General features: G+C 34.9%; 2 protein-coding genes across 4 annotated transcripts; both read left to right on the forward strand.

Annotated features, from left to right (window-relative positions):
* The first annotated feature begins 776 nt into the window (after positions 1–776).
* Positions 777–12,966, forward strand: LOC107025915 (subtilisin-like protease SBT2.5). Of its 3 annotated transcripts, none has more exons than XM_015226700.2 (11): positions 777–974; positions 1,785–2,009; positions 3,889–4,033; positions 4,143–4,537; positions 5,131–5,226; positions 5,325–5,397; positions 7,230–7,515; positions 8,307–8,632; positions 9,892–10,159; positions 10,530–10,811; positions 12,192–12,966. In XM_015226700.2, the coding sequence occupies exons 2-11, from the start codon at positions 1,834–1,836 to the stop codon at positions 12,596–12,598; spliced, it is 2,454 nt and encodes an 817-aa protein (XP_015082186.1). In that variant the 5' UTR covers positions 777–974; positions 1,785–1,833; the 3' UTR covers positions 12,599–12,966. The 3 variants fall into 3 exon arrangements, with proteins under 3 accessions (XP_015082186.1, XP_015082187.1, XP_015082188.1); XM_015226701.2 differs by lacking the exon at positions 777–974 and adding an exon at positions 1,065–1,307; XM_015226702.2 differs by lacking the exon at positions 777–974 and adding an exon at positions 1,385–1,637.
* Positions 12,967–13,917: 951 nt separating this feature from the next.
* Positions 13,918–16,953, forward strand: LOC107024750. Its single transcript, XM_015225722.2, has 6 exons — positions 13,918–14,091; positions 14,180–14,291; positions 14,758–14,877; positions 14,972–15,050; positions 15,269–15,355; positions 16,768–16,953. Exons 2-6 carry the CDS (start codon positions 14,236–14,238, stop codon positions 16,936–16,938), a joined length of 513 nt encoding a protein of 170 aa, XP_015081208.1. The 5' UTR covers positions 13,918–14,091; positions 14,180–14,235; the 3' UTR covers positions 16,939–16,953.
* Positions 16,954–17,463: the final 510 nt, after the last annotated feature.

Here is a 17,463-nt window from a genome sequence, read left to right on the forward strand (position 1 = left end):
AAATATAAAAATTGATATATTAAAATAATCATAATAACCTTTAATTGAAGTTAGTTATTTAAATTATTTATTTATATTAGGGAAAAGGCACAGGTATTCGTAAACTATAATCGAAATTTTAAAAACACACCTTAATTAAACTAAAGTCCTATTACCTTCGAACTTATTTTATTTTTTTTTATAATTTTGTAAACCTTTTGTCTTACGTGACACATTTTGTGACTCCATATAATTGAGGCGCGTGAGAGATATTTGGATGTCATGTGAGCATAAAAGGTGCACAAAACTTTTTAAAAGAATGAGTTCATGGGCAATAGGACCTTAATTTAATTAAAATGAATCTCTAAAATTTCGATTATAGTCTAAAACGTATTTGTACATTTTGCTTTATACTGTAATAAAAAATTAATTAATATAATAATTACATCTATCTAAATTGAGAAACTTTTATAATAAAACATAATTGACGTATTAAACTTGTGATAAATAATAAATATGCATGCACAACTTTAAGAATATAATGAGTTGAATACTGAAAACCTTAAAGATTGAACGGTTCTATATGAAATTTCCACATCTACACCATCTTACTTTTGATATTTTTTCTTTTAGTATTGCTTTTTTTTTTAACTAAGATTTTTATACACTTTACTTTCTTTTATATTTACTTATATAAGACTATATTAGATACATCTGTTATTCTTGTTTCGTTTTGAGAATTTATAATTAATTTTGATATAATTAATATCGAAATAACTTATTTTCTAACCAAAGGTTCCCTAAATTTTTTTGTTTCTCACACATTACTCTGTTTCTCTCTCTACAAATGCATACACTTTTCTGTATCTATAGGTTTTGCATTCCCTACTCTTTTAACTCTCTTTGAGTAGTGACCCTCTAACAAAGCTACATCAACAACTTCATCATTGTGTGATCCTTCATGGTGCCTCTGCTTTTCCATTGATACACAAAAAGTATAATATACACATATATTCCTTCTTTTTTTGTGTAAAAAAGAGTTCATATTTACCATTTTTGATGATTTGATTCTTTACTTGGATCATTTTGTGACTAAAGATCTCACCTTTTCTTTATTTTCCTTCTTTTTCTTACTTGGGTTTTTGTGCTTTTTCTCTGATTTGCTTTTGCTGCTTCACTTCTAAGTTAAAACACATTTTTCAAGTAATGTAGTTGAAGAAGAAGAAGAAGAAGGGGTTTTGCTTCAGCTTGTGGATCAACTTATATTACTACTTCTGTTTTAGTAGTAGAGATGAACATTTGCTTTATCTAGTCTATTTGGCATCTGGGTAGTTTTCAATTTTTTTTTTTGTTGATATATTTGGATTTTTTTAGTTTAGTTGTGAATGCCCTTTTAAATTATTTGAGCTGGAAATAATTGGTGCTCTGTATTTTGCTTGATTTTTGAGGTGGGTACAAGGGGTGATGCATAGAGTACAACACAAGTTTACTCTACTGTTAGTTTGCAGAGTTGTACAATAATGATATTTTATGGTATTGGACATCTGGGGTTTTCTGTATTTTTTGAGTAGTTGCTTTGAAATAGATGAAGTTATGAATACCCTTTCAGTTTCTTGAGCTGGATTGAGTTCTTCTTTGTGATTTCTTGCTTTTGTGAGGTGGGTACAAGAAATGATGCATATGGTACTATTACTAGTGAATTCCAAAGTTATACGTGTGTGCTACTGTGTGTTTGTGTGAAACTTTGTGGTAATTGTGTGATTTATTGGTATTTTGGATTTGATTTTTTGTGTGGATTGAAACAGACACTGTAGGCATCTTGGATTTGGAGGTGTCTGAAAAGACTCTGCTAAAATGGGAGTGATATGGTGTGGTGTTGTTATTGTCTTGTTATTCGGTATCTTGAATGTCGGGAAGGCTGAAATCTACATAGTGACAGTTGAAGGAGAGCCTGTCATAAGCTATAAAGGTGGCATTGATGGTTTTGAAGCCACTGCTGCAGAGTCTGATGAAAAAATTGATACCACTAGGTATGACCACTTCTTTTGCTTTTCTCTTATTTCACCTTTTCTTCCATCAGGTGTTGGAATATCATGAGGTGAAGCGTGAAAATAACAGTTGATTAGTATCCTTCGGGGTGGCTCAGATGGTTTGATATAATGGAGCTCTTGAGTTTGAAACCACTTGCCTGCGACAACAGGGGGTTGGCTTTCGGGGTCGAGCTCATCACATAGAGCTTGCGTACTTTGGCTTAACTCTGTGTGATTTGCGAGCTATTGCAGAGGAGCAGGGTTCACCTTGTGCACACCCAAAGGGTAGAGGTTGTGGGTTCCCTTGTCATACAAAAAAATAAAAAATGAAAAAGTAACAGTTGATTAGTCTGTCTATGTGATTACATGGTTCATTTGACTACATGGTTCATTTGATATATTTGATGACTTTCAATAATTGATGAGAAAATAAACGATCTTGTTAAAGTTGTTAGGTGCCACCTCAATTTTTTAAATATCCATTTTATGAAGGTGCTTATGGAGTTGATAACTTCTTAAAACTTTATTTGACCTTTTCTCAAGTTGTTTTTATTAATGACTTATTTGTTTTTCTGCTAAGATGGATGCTGACGTAACTAACATCTAGGATCTTTCATTGTCTTTTTCATTCAAGGAAACAAAATTCATCTGGAATTAACAGTTAACTTATCAGAGGAAAAAAAGAAGAAGAATATATTATGTTTGTGCAAAATGCATTTGTTTAGAGCTAAAACTAGAGTACCTAGGAGAGATTGCAAAAACTGTTGCATGACTATTTTTCAGTAGGTTGATTTTCTTGGAATCAGTTGCTAACTAAGCTATGTTTTAATTATGCTTTTCAAGTTTTGAAAATCCTGTCAAATTTTCAATCATGTAAATTTTACTTTCAGTTTTAGGTATATGTTAGAAAGGAAAGTGATGTTACAATTGGCTGTGACAAAAATGTGATAACTTTACAACTTAGTAGAACTTGGTAATATTATCAGTGTGAAATTGCTATGTTATTGCTTTGAAGTTTATTTTCCATAAAAGATTATTTCTCCATGCATTTGTATTTTTTGTTCAAAGGAAAACGGTTTTACAATTGGTTGTGAGTCATCACAAAAACTGTGATAGTTCTGAAATTTGTAGAGCTTGGTAATATAGTCAGTGTGGCATTGTAATGTTATTTCTTTTTGATACTCATTTTTACATAAATGGTTAATTATCCATGCATGTGCATTTTATACAATGTTAACTTTGTTCCACGATGCTCACTTGTAAACAATAATACCATGATGTACCTAAAAAGAAAAAAGATGAAAACAGGTTTGAGTTCGATATAAAATGAAATATTTACCTCAAAAATGATTTCCTTGAAAATATTTTCTAGTCTTTGGATAGTGAGTAGAAATATTTATTTTAAGGGTGATGATAATGTCATCAGTTGGTTGGTATTTAACATGTTCAAAATGTTGTCAGTTTGCTAGTGTTTTGCATTGATAAGTTTGATGAAGCTTGGAGTGTTAAAGATTGATAATGATATTTAAGTGTTGGTTGGAGCAATTAGTATAGAGTAACAGTTAGGATATCTGTAAAAGAAATGTTTTTTGCTTATAAGTAATCAAAACACCAGATTGTACGAGTATAGAGAGCAATTAGTCTTCATGATGGAAAACATTTTCAAGAAAATGTTGTCCGTCATACCATACATACTGAGAGTTCTCAGTTTGTACAAGAAGCTTTGTTCTCATTCGATATTAGCATGTCACTATAGTTCTCTCTTCCAGATGCCTGTCTGTGATATGCTTACTCTTATTTCCATTGTGCTTACCTATAGTTCTCTCTTTCAGCTGACCTTTCTGTGATATGCTTACTCTTATTTCCATTGTGCTTTTAGTGAATCAGTTACATCCTATGCCCAGCATTTGGAAAAGAAGCATGATATGCTTCTAGCTTTGCTATTTGACCGTGGGACCTACAAGAAAATCTACAGCTACCGTCATCTAATTAATGGCTTCGCAGCTCATATTTCACATGAGCAGGTGACACTCAGCTCTTTCAGAGACTGCTCTTCTTTTTCCTTCTATTTATTGTTGAGAATGATCAATATTTTTCTACCTGTATTTTCTTACATAAAGAATACATTAGTAGGCAGAAATCCTCAGACGAGCTCCTGGTGTGAAGTCTGTGGAGAGAGATTGGAAGGTGAAGAGACTTACAACTCACACGCCACAGTTTTTGGGGCTTCCTACAGGAGTATGGCCGACAGGTGGTGGATTTGACCGGGCAGGCGAGGATATCGTAATAGGTTTCATTGACTCTGGCATCTATCCACACCATCCAAGTTTTGCAAGCCACAACACTGAGCCCTATGGACCACTTCCTAAATATAGAGGAAAATGTGAAATTGATCCTAACACCAAGAAAGACTATTGCAATGGGAAGATTATAGGTGCTCAACATTTTGCGAAAGCTGCAAAAGCAGCTGGTTCATTTAATCCTGCAATTGATTTTGATTCTCCTCTAGACGGTGACGGACATGGAAGGTTTGAGATTAGTTATTTACGATGTTAACTTTATTGTGTTTTACAAAGCTAAGTAATGATGTTCTCCAAATGCTATTCTGTTGGGTAAATTTCATTTTTTCTTGGCAGTGTCTTGCACAATTGCAGATGCTAAAAGAAATTTAGCACTTTGTGAGAGTAGAGAAGTAGCTATGTTCAAGAAACTGCATAATTGCCTGTATACAGAAAATATTTTATTCTTCAGTGTGTACTAGGACCAAGTACCTCTAGTTGTCGAATCACCAGAATGATACAGGCTTAGTGACTACTAACAACAGAACATTATTATTATTTTGTGGAACCTCAAGTTTTTCCACTCTTTACCAACATCAATACATAGAGCTACTTTAATGGGAAATCATTCTATTGACATCGTCATTTAGTTTTATTGAACATGTTTCGATGCAAGAAGAATTACTTCATAAGATTGATCTCCCCATTTTTTTATTCAATAAAGCTTCTGTATTTGAAATCTACTTTTCTCATATAGACTATATTTATCGTTTTAAATTTTTTTCACTACTACCTTACACAATATTTGTGTCCAGACTGACATCAATAGTACTTTTTGCCAGCCACACGGCAGCTATCGCTGCTGGAAACAATGGGATTCCTGTCAGAATGCATGGATTTGAGTTCGGAAGAGCAAGTGGTATGGCACCTCGTGCGAGGTAAGTCAATGTAACTCTTCCAAAATTTGACTAGCATATTTTGTGGTCTATTTAGTATTATAAAGTGGTCTAACCATTGAAATTCTTATTCCTTGTAGAATTGCTGTATACAAGGCACTATATAGGCTATTTGGAGGGTTTGTTGCAGATGTAGTTGCTGCTATTGAACAGGTATTGATAAACTTTAACTTGTAAGTTGTTGCATAATGGATTTGAGTGGCACTGAGATTTCATGCATAGGTGTTATAATCAATATATTTGAGTTCACAGTGGATAGGAGGACATCCGAGTGACCTTCACTAAAAAACAAGAGTTCACTTGGAGAATTAGTTATCCTCTGTGGCTCAGACACTTTTTGTATGCCCTTAAAGTAAAATAATCACAAACGTACCCATTTTCTTGCTACAGGGTCTCTCTCCTCGATATAGTCTAAACGGTTTCCCCAGGGCCTAGGCATAATAAAACTTCTAATGATTAAGTTATCATTCTAAAAAAAAAAAAGTTTATACAAGTTGAGACTAGAAGTCTTGAAACATCAACTAGATATCAAAGCTAACAGAAACAATGTAAAAGCAGATTTCCTTACAGTGACAGAAAATAGAAGCAAAAGATGATACCTATACCTGAGCTATCACCCTTTGTGGGCAGTGTATAGTATAATAGCCAACATATTATCGAGAAGGCTAGGACCGGGTAATGTATTGGCACTAAGTGGAATGTATATATTGGCCACTTGGTGGAACTTATATAGTCTAGTAGGTGCAATGTATATATCTCACACTGACGACACACTAATTCTTTCTGAATCACATGCAAGATAGTTGTGGTATCTCTATAGGACACTGCTGTGGCTTGACAAGATTTTCAGATTGGCAAATTCAAATTGATATCTGTTGGAGAAGTAGGATATATGAACTCAAAAGCGCTACAATACCCATTAGGTGCTTGAAAATGCCTTTAAAATGAAAACTGATATACAAAAGTCCTCTTTGGTAACTGGTTCTTGAGGCCACGAAAACAACAACACCTCAATCCCGAACAAGTTGGATTGACAATATGGTTAATCATCTCTATCTAGCTTCTCCAAATTTTTCACGTCCTCATATAGTGTTGTATATATCGTCGCCTGTCCCAAATCAATTGGGAGATCTGATGAGAGACTTCCAATAGGACGTAAGGACGGGGAGAAAACAATATCATCTGGTCTAATGAGGAAATGGACAATATCCATGTAAGGAGGGTTGGTGATTCTGTGGTGGAGTATTTTCAACAAGTCATTGGTGGGGAAATGGCTGTGAAGTTTGCTCACGAGGGATATACACTATGGAAAGGATTATATCAGGGACTAGGGAGGGTACATATCATCATTTACTACTTGCAGGATCACTGCTGAACTTTTAGTCTTTGTCATTGTTAAATATTAAGTTGCTGTTATGGACAATGGTTAAGTGAGAGTTGAAGATTCCAAAAATCTGGAAGAGGAAAAGCTGCTTGAGAAGTAATACCATTCTGCATTTTCTGGGTATGGAACGAGAGGAACGAAAAAATGATTTCATGATTTGTACTATTTAATGAAATTGTAACTAAAATAGCTATTCAGTATACAATAATGCCGGTATTAATTCAACTCCTCTAAATTGTGATTCAAAGAACTAACTGCAACTCGGTAGGGATCACTTCATGTTCAAACTTCTCCTGAGCGTATTTCTTCACCTATGAAGAGATGACCCCTTGTTTCACATTCTTCACTTTCAGCATCAAAGGGATGGGTTTTTAATAACACTGCGTACAACTCGTTCATTCAAAGCATACAGAGCTGAAGTCAACTTGGAATCAGCAAGTATTTTGAGGCATGATTAGCAAATTCTTGTGATTAGTGTACTCATTTGGAAAGTTATATATAAAACTTATAAATTTGCTCGAATTTTATAACTGATTGGTCTTACAGTGATAGTGTCATCTTTTAGACTGTAAACCTGATAAAAGAGCACTTCCATTTACAGGCTGTTCATGATGGTGTGGACATTCTTAATCTCTCAGTGGGGCCAAACAGTCCACCAGCAACTACAAAGACAACATTTTTGAACCCTTTTGATGCTACTCTTCTTTCAGCTGTGAAAGCCGGTGTATTTATTGCACAGGCTGCTGGAAACGGAGGTCCTTTCCCCAAAACTTTGGTGTCTTATAGTCCATGGATAGCATCAGTGGCTGCTGCAGTTGATGATCGTAGATACAAAAATCATTTGACATTAGGAAATGGGAAAGTCTTAGCTGGACTCGGTCTATCACGTAAGCTTTTTATGCATTTGACATACTCTTAAGTGTTGCCCCTCAATCAGTTGATCTTTCTCTGGTTCGTTCATTAATAGTCTAAATCATCTTTAGACACCATCACCCTTTGTTTTTATATTAACTGCAAATGGATGATTCATTTATGTTTGATCCAGAACTTTTACATGCTCGGTCTTTGAAGAAAATTTTGATTGCTAAAGTTTTGAGATGTTTCTTTTTAACTCTTCTGTTATGGTCGGGTCATATTTTTTTCTCTCTTTTTTTGTTCTTTGTCTATTTGATAATGTCGTTGATTAAGTCAGAGTAATGATCAATTTATGATCTTTGTGTTTTAAAGTAACACATCCAGTTTAATAGCACCATGAAGAACAGCTTAGCAGCTTCTTTGCTGTAGCTGGCATCATTTCCTTGTAATCCACCTTCCATAAGTATTTAGTGCTCATGACATCATTCAACTAAGGCTAATCCACATCCTCAATTGCCATATCATTGATATTGTGTAACATCCTTAATTGATCCCTCTTCTCCCTGTCTGTCTTCACAAAGTTCAGCGGCTTTTGAAACTTCAGATCCCCAAAATAGTGTAATCACTGAATGAAGCCAAACGTAGAAAATAAAAAAGAAGGGAATAGTCAGATACTTATTGATGATGAGAAGCGAGATCCTTATATATGGGATGCTTCTGTGGGGTGTTATATCTTGACCATTTTTACATTCATGCTAATATAGAGACTTAGTTTTTTGTTTTGAATCTCTGCCACTACTAAGCAAACGTCTGGTTGCTTCAGCTTCCACACATCCGAACAGGACATTCACTATGGTAGCAGCAAATGATGTTCTTTTGGATTCGTCGGTTACTAAGTACAGTCCTGCTGACTGTCAAAGGCCAGAAGTTTTAAACAAGAATTTGGTGAAGGGTAACATCCTTCTTTGTGGCTATTCTTTCAATTTCGTAGTTGGCACAGCATCGATTAAAAAGGTCGCGGAAACAGCAAAAGCTCTTGGTGCAGCTGGCTTCGTTCTTGCTGTAGAAAATGCTTCACCAGGAACAAAATTTGACCCGGTTCCTGTTAGAATTCCTGGGATTCTTATAACAGATGTTTCCATGTCAATGGCAAGTATCAACACACTCTCTGTACTCTTTTATTCGTGTCATTGATATTGTCTTTTAGCTTTCTGTGTAGGAAAGTCATAGTGCGTGGTTTCCTTTATACTTCTTGTCTCTTGCAATAGACAAGTTTATTTGCTATATTATTATACGTTGCAAACTGCCATGAGAGATTCTTAATATAATTGCATTTTCCACCTTCTTGAGAATGGCAACAGTTAACCTATATATCCACTGGTATAGACAAGTTTATTTGCAAAATTATTATATGTTACAAGTTGCCATGAGAGGTTCTTTAATGGAAAGATAATTGCTTTTTCTGACAAGGTTGAGTGTACACCTTTTTGAGAATGGTAGCAGTTAATCTATATGTCCAGTGGATAGACAAGTTTATTTGCAATATTATTATACGTTGCAAATTGCCATGAGAGGTCCTTTAATGGAAAGATAATTGCTTTTTCCACCTTCTTGAGAATGGTAACAGTCAATCTATATATCCACTGGTATAGACAAGTTTATTTGCAATATTATTTACGTTGCAAATTGCCATGAGAGATTCTTTAATGGAAAGATAATTGCTTTTTCTGATAAGGTTGAGTGTAAACCTTTTTGAGAATGGTAACAGTTAATCTATATATCAAAGTATGTAGTCGCCCTTCTAAAGTATTACAACTTAAATCTTGAACATCTATTTGTTCTTCCTATGAATAGTCTGAAGCTTAAAAAATATCTTCTGATGAGCTATTAATTTCTGTTTACACCAAAAATAAAACAGTGCTAAACAATTCATTTTAAACTCCTCTAAGTTGCTCTGCTTGCTTGTCTTCAAAACATCTCTTATTTCTTTCTTTCCACACTGTCCACGGAGTGCATTCAGGGACAATCTTCCATCTTCTTGGTTAATGATCTTTTCTTGGTTATTACTTATATGAAATATCATGTCCAGAAATCGGTAATTCTGTCCTGTTTGTATGATGTCGCACTACATTCTAGTGATATATATGATTTCTGTGTCTTTGTCCAACACATAACTAGTCTTTTGTCTCCCTACCACTAAGGCAAATAGGAAAAAAACTAATAACTGATCTCTTTTCATATATAGCATCCGAAGGAAAAAAAGTAATTGCTGTCCCTTCTAATGACTCGCATCATTGTTTGGTTCAACTTGTGGTCTCATTGCATGCTATTTCAATTAGCTTCTATAGGTAGAACTTTCTCTTTTTCTCTTACATAATTTAATTTTGTATGCTTGTCTCTATTTTCAGGAGCTTGTAAACTACTACAACATCACCACTTCAAGAGATTGGACTGGACGTGTTGAGAGCTTTAAATCAACAGGAAGCATTGGGAATGGGTTGAGGCCGATACTCCACAAATCTGCACCTCAAGTTGCTGTCTTCTCTGCTAGAGGACCTAATATCAAAGATTACAGCTTTCAAGATGCTGATCTCCTGAAACCCGATATACTGGCTCCTGGTTCTCTTATTTGGGCTGCCTGGGCTCCCAATGGGACAGATGAAGCCAACTATTGTGGTATGTAGCCTTCATATTATTGCTTATAGGTAAATCAACTAAATTGTTTATGTTGTCCATTAGATGGTAGATTTATATGTTTAACAGTCATCTTTATTTCATTTTCAAGCCTAATTTTTACTTGGACATAAACAATGAACTAGCAGTTGAGGTTGTGGCTTTCTTTACTGATTTAGAAATATAAAAGATGCCTTGTATCCTGAATTGGATGGACTAAAATTTTAATCTGATACCCTAGAAAATTGATCATTTATGTCCATTTGTGTTTGCTTTAAGTTCAGACTAAACGATAAGTTCAGTCTCAAGAAGAAATGTACTCCAACAGTATTTCAATGATATGTTCATACTTCAAAATATTGGCTGGAATCAGGTGAAGGATTTGCATTGATCTCTGGAACTAGCATGGCAGCACCCCATATAGCAGGAATAGCAGCCCTTGTCAAGCAGCACCACCCTCATTGGAGTCCTGCTGCTATTAAATCAGCATTGATGACAACTTCATCAATCATTGATAGGGCGGATAGACCACTTCAAGCACAACAGTATTCTGGATCTGAGACCTTGATGCTTGTTCCAGCTACTCCATTTGACTATGGAAGTGGACATGTTAATCCTAGAGCAGCTCTGGATCCCGGACTCATTTTTGATGCAGGTGATCTTCTGTTCCTCTTTCCCTCTAGTTTTGATATAGTTTATTGTTTCTAACTACTTAGATAATCCTCTTGCTAATTGGGAACAGTTAGTGCCTTTAACAATTACTAAAGCTGGGGATCCTATTGACTAATTGCCTTTGATGCACTTTGAGTTGTAGTCTAGTTGCAAGATTTTCAGTCTCTCTTTGTTGTTTCCTTCTAGCTTTGAATGACGCACGAGCATACAATCATGACTTGTTTCCTCACTCGAGTTGTGATAATTTTCCACTCTTGGGCCCAAGGGTTTGGTCTAGTGCTAGGAATGCAACATCACAGGTTCGAACTCTGCCATAGACCAAAGATATGTTAAATGGAGGAGGGTAGAGGGAAGATCCATTATCCACGGAGTTTTGGACCTTGCGCCATTAGTACTCGGGGATTTCTTGGTTATAAAAAAGAAGTAATTATTTTTTTCTCTCTAGCTTCGTGAAGAAAAAATCAGCTGCATCATATACCAAACTACCCTACATTTTGTCTCCTGCTTTGCAATTACTTTTGGTTGGCTGGAGTCAAACTTGACATTTTGGCAATGTGCTGTTGTCATTTCTGTTGACTTGCAATGATTCTTGTTAAGGTTGGCATGTACTTATCTTCTCTATGGCCCTACTTTAACTTCTTCCCCTAGCCATCAAGCCCGAAAGCAGCAAGGAGTGTGAAAGAGTAAAGTACAATTCAAGAAAGCTAAATGCATATATGAAATTTTAGTTTGCTGAACCTGCATATTTAAGAAACTTATATGCATGTAAGAAATTTTAATTTGCTGAACCTGCATATAAGAAACTTATGGATGAATAGTATGACGGAAGATCGTGTATGGTTTCCTGTAGTTCGATTATAGTATTATTTTTGTTGTGGTACTGTTCTGCTACTATTTGTTGTTTTTTCTTATTATATATTATATTCTGTTGTACTTCTATTACGTCTTTTTCTAGACTGTTTTTTCTTGATTCGAGGGTCTATTGGAAACAACCTCTCTATCTCACCTTAGAGTTAGAGATAAGATTTGCGTACACTCTACCCTCCCTAGACCCCACTTTGTGGGACTACAATGTGTATATTGTTATTGTTGTTGTTGTTGGGAGATTCTCTCTTCATCAAAAATGATATAAAGGAAGATTGTATTCTTGCTAACTTGCGAGAGTCGTGATGGCTCTTTTGGTTTTCAGGAATGTTATACTATATAGTTTTTTTCTCCAGAGCTTTTGCAGCTCTACAGTAGGTGTAACATTAAAACCGGATTGAATACCATATGCAAACAGCTTTCTGAGCTCCAGTCTGACACTTGATAACAAAGGTTTCAATATGTCTAACTGCTTTAGCTTTTGTTTGATTGATTTTAGGTTATCAAGATTATTTGGGGTTCTTGTGCACTGTGCCTGGAATTGATGCTCAAGAAATAAAGAAGTTCACACATTCCCCATGCAACTACACCCTTGGTCACCCATCAAATTTCAACTCACCCTCAATTGCAGTTTCACACCTTGTGGGAACACGAATAATCACACGTACAGTGACAAATGTTGCTGAGGAAGAAACATATGTTGTAACAGCAAGAATGGCTCCAGAAATTGCCATTGAAACTAATCCTCCTGCAATGACTTTAAGGCACGGTGCATCAAGGAAATTCACGGTAACTCTCACTGTCCGATCAGTAACAGGAGCCTATAGTTTTGGAGAGGTTTTACTGAAAGGTAGCAGAGGTCACAAAGTCAGGATCCCTGTTGCAGCTATGGGTTATGATCGATAGACCCCGATGGATGATTGCTTAATCCAAAGTTGAAATATCTTGTTTGCTGCATATTCTTTGGATCTGTGAGAATAAGATGCATATGGTTTCTCCAAATATATAAGGTATGAAGTGAAAATGATGTAAAGTTTAATAGTAATTAGGGGAGAAGGTAGTTTCTTCCCATCCTAAGTTTTGCTAATTCTGTTGTAACATGATGGAATGCCTTTTATCCCCCCTTGTGGTATGTATGGCATATATAGGCCCTCAAGCCTTGTTTTAAGAGTTAGTAAAAGGGAAGGTAGGTAGGTTTGTATCTTCCCTAGTTTATTTTTGACTTCCTCTTGTATAAGTTATATCAATCAAAGCTTCCAATTTATTGCATCCAATTTATCTCTATCTCACATTTGAGATAGGTTTCTAATAAACGCTCGGCTCAAAATATATACAGTTTAAAAGAAGATGTAATGAAAGTACAAAAGATAATAAATACTCCCTCCGTTCCATTTATGTGGCACCATTTGACTCGGCACGGAATTTAAAAAATAAATAAAGACTTTGAATTGTTTTACCAAATTGTCGTTCAAAAGCGGACTCACTTTTCTCTCTCCTCATAAATATATTAGAGCATTATTTAAAATTAAGTGGGATCAACAAGGACAAAAGAGAAATTATACTTTCAAATACTTATCATATAAGGAAATGTGTCATTCTTTTTTGAACTGACGAAAAAGGAAATGGTGCCACATAAAATGAGACAGAGGGAGTAATAACAAAAACAATTTAATAGTACTATACAATAATCTTATAATTGAACTACATGAAACAACATATAAGATAAATCGAAGAGCAAAGACACTACAAAGAGTAGTACTATGACTACTAAGTAAGGGGGAGAAAATAATACATTCCTATCTACTAGTATTTGATATTAAATCCCTCTTTTGAGTGACCTGTGTATCAAATCTCACTTCTACGTAAGCTTCATGTGTTACATTACTAAACTTACACTCCAAGTATTCCGTCCTGATTCTGCTCAACCTAAACTCTTTTAGACTCCAGGTTTTGCTTCAAACATCCAACTTAGTTTCAAAACTAACCTATTTGAAAATGACATACACCATCACATCTCATCTTGAATTTATCGCGTGAATACATTTATCACCAAAACAAATAAAAATAGACTAAAAATTAATAATTGGTGTAACTCCACCCAAAACATTGATCTTTGTTAAATATTTATTGAATTCTTTATATTAGATTTGATAAAAACAATATAATGAATTTCTTTATAATTTTTATTTTAAACTTATAAGACAATTTTGAACCTACCCAAAAGATAAGGGACCATTTTGTCATTTTGTCTTCTTCTTCTTCTTCACAGCAAAACCCTGTAACCCTTCTATTTTTGTTTTTTCAAAATCTCCAATTCCATGGAAATTCTCCATTTTCGTTTCTGAAAGTTGTAAATTCGATTTATCGTTAGCCATAAACTTGATTTGCATCAAATTTGGGTTAGTTAATTTGAGTTTTTTTTTTGTTTGGATTCAGCATCTCAACTCGCTTGTTGAATTGAGAGAGTTTGGTGTTCTCTTTTAACAGGATTTTGAAATTTATAGCATAATACGGAGACTAAATCTGCATTTTGATTACTTATTATGGAGGAACAATCATTCTTTACCAACTTCCTTGTCAACCTTCGTTCCTCTTGCAAGTATGTTAAACACTCACTTTAGCTTATTAATTAGCATTATTTGTACGCATTCATCTTCTGTCTTGGTTGATCTTTTTGTTAAAATAATATGTTTTCTGCTTAAAGTTGTTAGCTTTGCTACCGTGACATGTTGTTAGCATTGTATAGAGAGTGATTGCTTAGCTTTACTGTGCTGTTTTTGCTAACTAGGAGAAAGGGGGTTCAATTGAATTACCTTCTCTGAAAAATTATACTTTGATAATAGGGTAGAAATTAGTTTTCTTTTTGGGTTATATAGGGGGTTGAATTACCTTGACATGAGGGGAAATTCTAGTAAATTTTAAAAATTGGTTTAGATTGCTGGTTCTAATCCTGTGAATGATAACTTTTGAATCCCCTTCATGAACTTGGGGCACTGCCACTGTTTTGGTTTTTTATAATTGGTTGTAATTTTATCCCTGGTTAACTTTTTGTTTGGTATTTGAAGGTATTACACAGGCTATCCTAAAGATCTTGGGCCATCGAAGGTTATTCACTTTACCTCGGAAAGGGAATTTGTCCAACTTCTTCATCAAGGCTACCCGGTAGTCGTTGCATTTACGATCAAGTAATATGAGTTTATAGTTACTTTTCCTTCCTTTCATGTCTTTTGTAAATTTATTGTATTAATTCCTGGATCATATCGTTTTTGGATGCTGTAGGAGTAACTACAGCAAACATCTTGACAAAGTTTTTGAGGAGTCTGCAGCCGAGTTTTATCCACATGTAAAATTTTTACGTGTAAGACACTTCTTGAACTTCTCATTCAAGTGTAGGAAGAATATAATTGCTGGTATGGTATAAAAAGGTCTCTTCAGGCATCTGGAGTGTGGGGGTCTATGAGTTTATTTTTCAGTGCTGGAAATATGGAAAAGACCTCATTGTTTTGAATTGGATTTTGATAGTATAAAATGTTTTCATGTTGGTCCATGTTTTCATTTTTATTTTGTATTGTTCAGGTCGAATGCCCAAAGTACCCAGGGTTTTGCATAACAAGACAAAAGACGGAATATCCATTTGTAGAGATATTTCATAGTCCAGAACAGGTAATTTTGTTGAGTCGGGGAATCATATGTTCACGTATGTGTGGTTTATGAGTGCCTCGATAGATGGAGGTAGAGACTAATATGCATTTGCAGATTTGCTACATAATGCTCTTGGCCTACAACTGGCAACTGGGTGGGGTAGGGTAGGGGGGATGTGAATTTTTGCAAACAAATTTATTGATTTGTGAAAAGATACAAACTGTAGTGGAATGATTGACTCCTCCTCAGAATCAATTGCAAGATGCAGAACACACTTCCACAGATTCACACTCTGCTAAAGTAGGAATAATATACTGGATTTACTTTGTGATTAAACTTATAGTAGGTAACTAATAGAGCGTGATATTAGGCTATATCGAATACAATGGGTGAAGAGAGGGAGTGGTTTTATTCTTCAGAACTTTTTGCCGTTGAAGCATGATAGGTCTTCCTTTTTTTTTATGCTGCCTGCTGTAAAGGCTTGACTTGCATTAATTCTTCAGCAATTAGAGGGGTGAACTTTTTGTTGTCTAATACCTGCCTGACAAACTCAGCTATTTCCTGCTTAATAAAATGATGTCCTGACCTCAAAAGTGCCACTATCATGCAATGAGTTGGTGACTTACAACAAGCTATTGAATAATCTAGCTGAAGCACAACCAACCAATAGCTAGTGGCAAGCTTGTAACTACCATCTTACGCTACAGACGGCAAAACATGAACAAAAAGTAATCTTCTCTGTGTATGTTATTGCCATGACGTTCCAGGAGTTACTCTCATCCTTCCTCCCCCCTCTATCTCTTTCTGTCCGAGCAATTGTTTAATAATCTGTAAAGAGAGTCACAAGTTTTTATTGCTTGCTTTATTTTCTCTCAATAGTTCAGGGCATAAGACAATTAGTCCCTTTGTCCTTTACATATTACATAGTTTTGATTTGGGACAAAAGATTAAGAGGTTCATTTTACATTCATATCATAGAAGACAAAATTGAATTGGTATGGTTTTTTAGTGAGAAAACCTCTTTAACGAATGAGTTACTGGAACTTTTTGTAGGGTATACTTAACTCTTTAGTATTACTTGGAGAAGTGGTGAACTGTTCAATTATATCCAGAAGTGGGAGTGTGTGATTTCTTTTCTCTTTCCATTTTAAATTAATGCTACTTTAGTTTGTTTATTGTTTTTCTCTGCATGTGTACTGGATGTCTCCGCTACACTATTTGATTTCCGTTTTAAATTAATGCTACTTTAGTTTGTTTATTGTTTTTCTCTGCATGTGTACTGGATGTCTCTGCTACACTATTTGATATGTCTCACAGTTCGTCAATAGCAAGGGCTTGGTGCTTAGATGTTTGTTAGCTGTGTGGCTTCACATAGCCATAAATTTCTTTTTTCTTTGTCTTCAATTGAGTGATTCTGGTTTGCTCTCTACCAGGCAGCTGCTCAGGGAAGGGTTGCTGATCCTAATATTACCAAATACTCTGTCAAAGTTTTACCTGTAAGTTCTCATGTTTGTGAAGTATCTGTAGAGAAAATGATTACTATATTTGCTTCTGTCCTTGAGATTTTATGTGCAAAATTATATTGTACTACATTGAAGTTATAGTTGGTGTAATTTGAGAGTCATATCTAGGGGTGTGCATCGGTCGGTTCGGTTCGATTTTACATATAATCGGTTCGGTTTATTGGTTTTCGGTTTTAAAATATGCTAACCCAATAACAAACCAATAAGAAATTTTTTATCGGTTTATCGGTTTTTGATGTTATCGGTTCGGTTTCGGTTAACCCAATAAGAAAATGTCGATCAAATAATATATAATAGTACGTATGTTATAATTACATGTTACCAACTTACCGCCAAAACATAATAGAAAACTTTGAATGTTGATCAAATTACTAACATTCACAAACTTGCAAAAGCTATCTCCTACAATTACGAACTAGAATTAAAACTAAAATAAAATATTTCAATGAGACAATCTTGAACAGTTGCTTGATCCACCAGATAATCAACAAAGTTCTCACCAATTTCCTAACCAAAAAATCACATAGCCTGAAAAGCTAATATTGAATCTATTTATGTATTAAATTATGTATATTTAATATTGAGGAAGGGTAAAGTAGTAAATAA

The sequence above is a fragment of the Solanum pennellii genome, chromosome 7 (genome assembly GCF_001406875.1).
Source record: "Solanum pennellii chromosome 7, SPENNV200".
In the NCBI taxonomy this organism is placed as follows: domain Eukaryota; kingdom Viridiplantae; phylum Streptophyta; class Magnoliopsida; order Solanales; family Solanaceae; genus Solanum; species Solanum pennellii.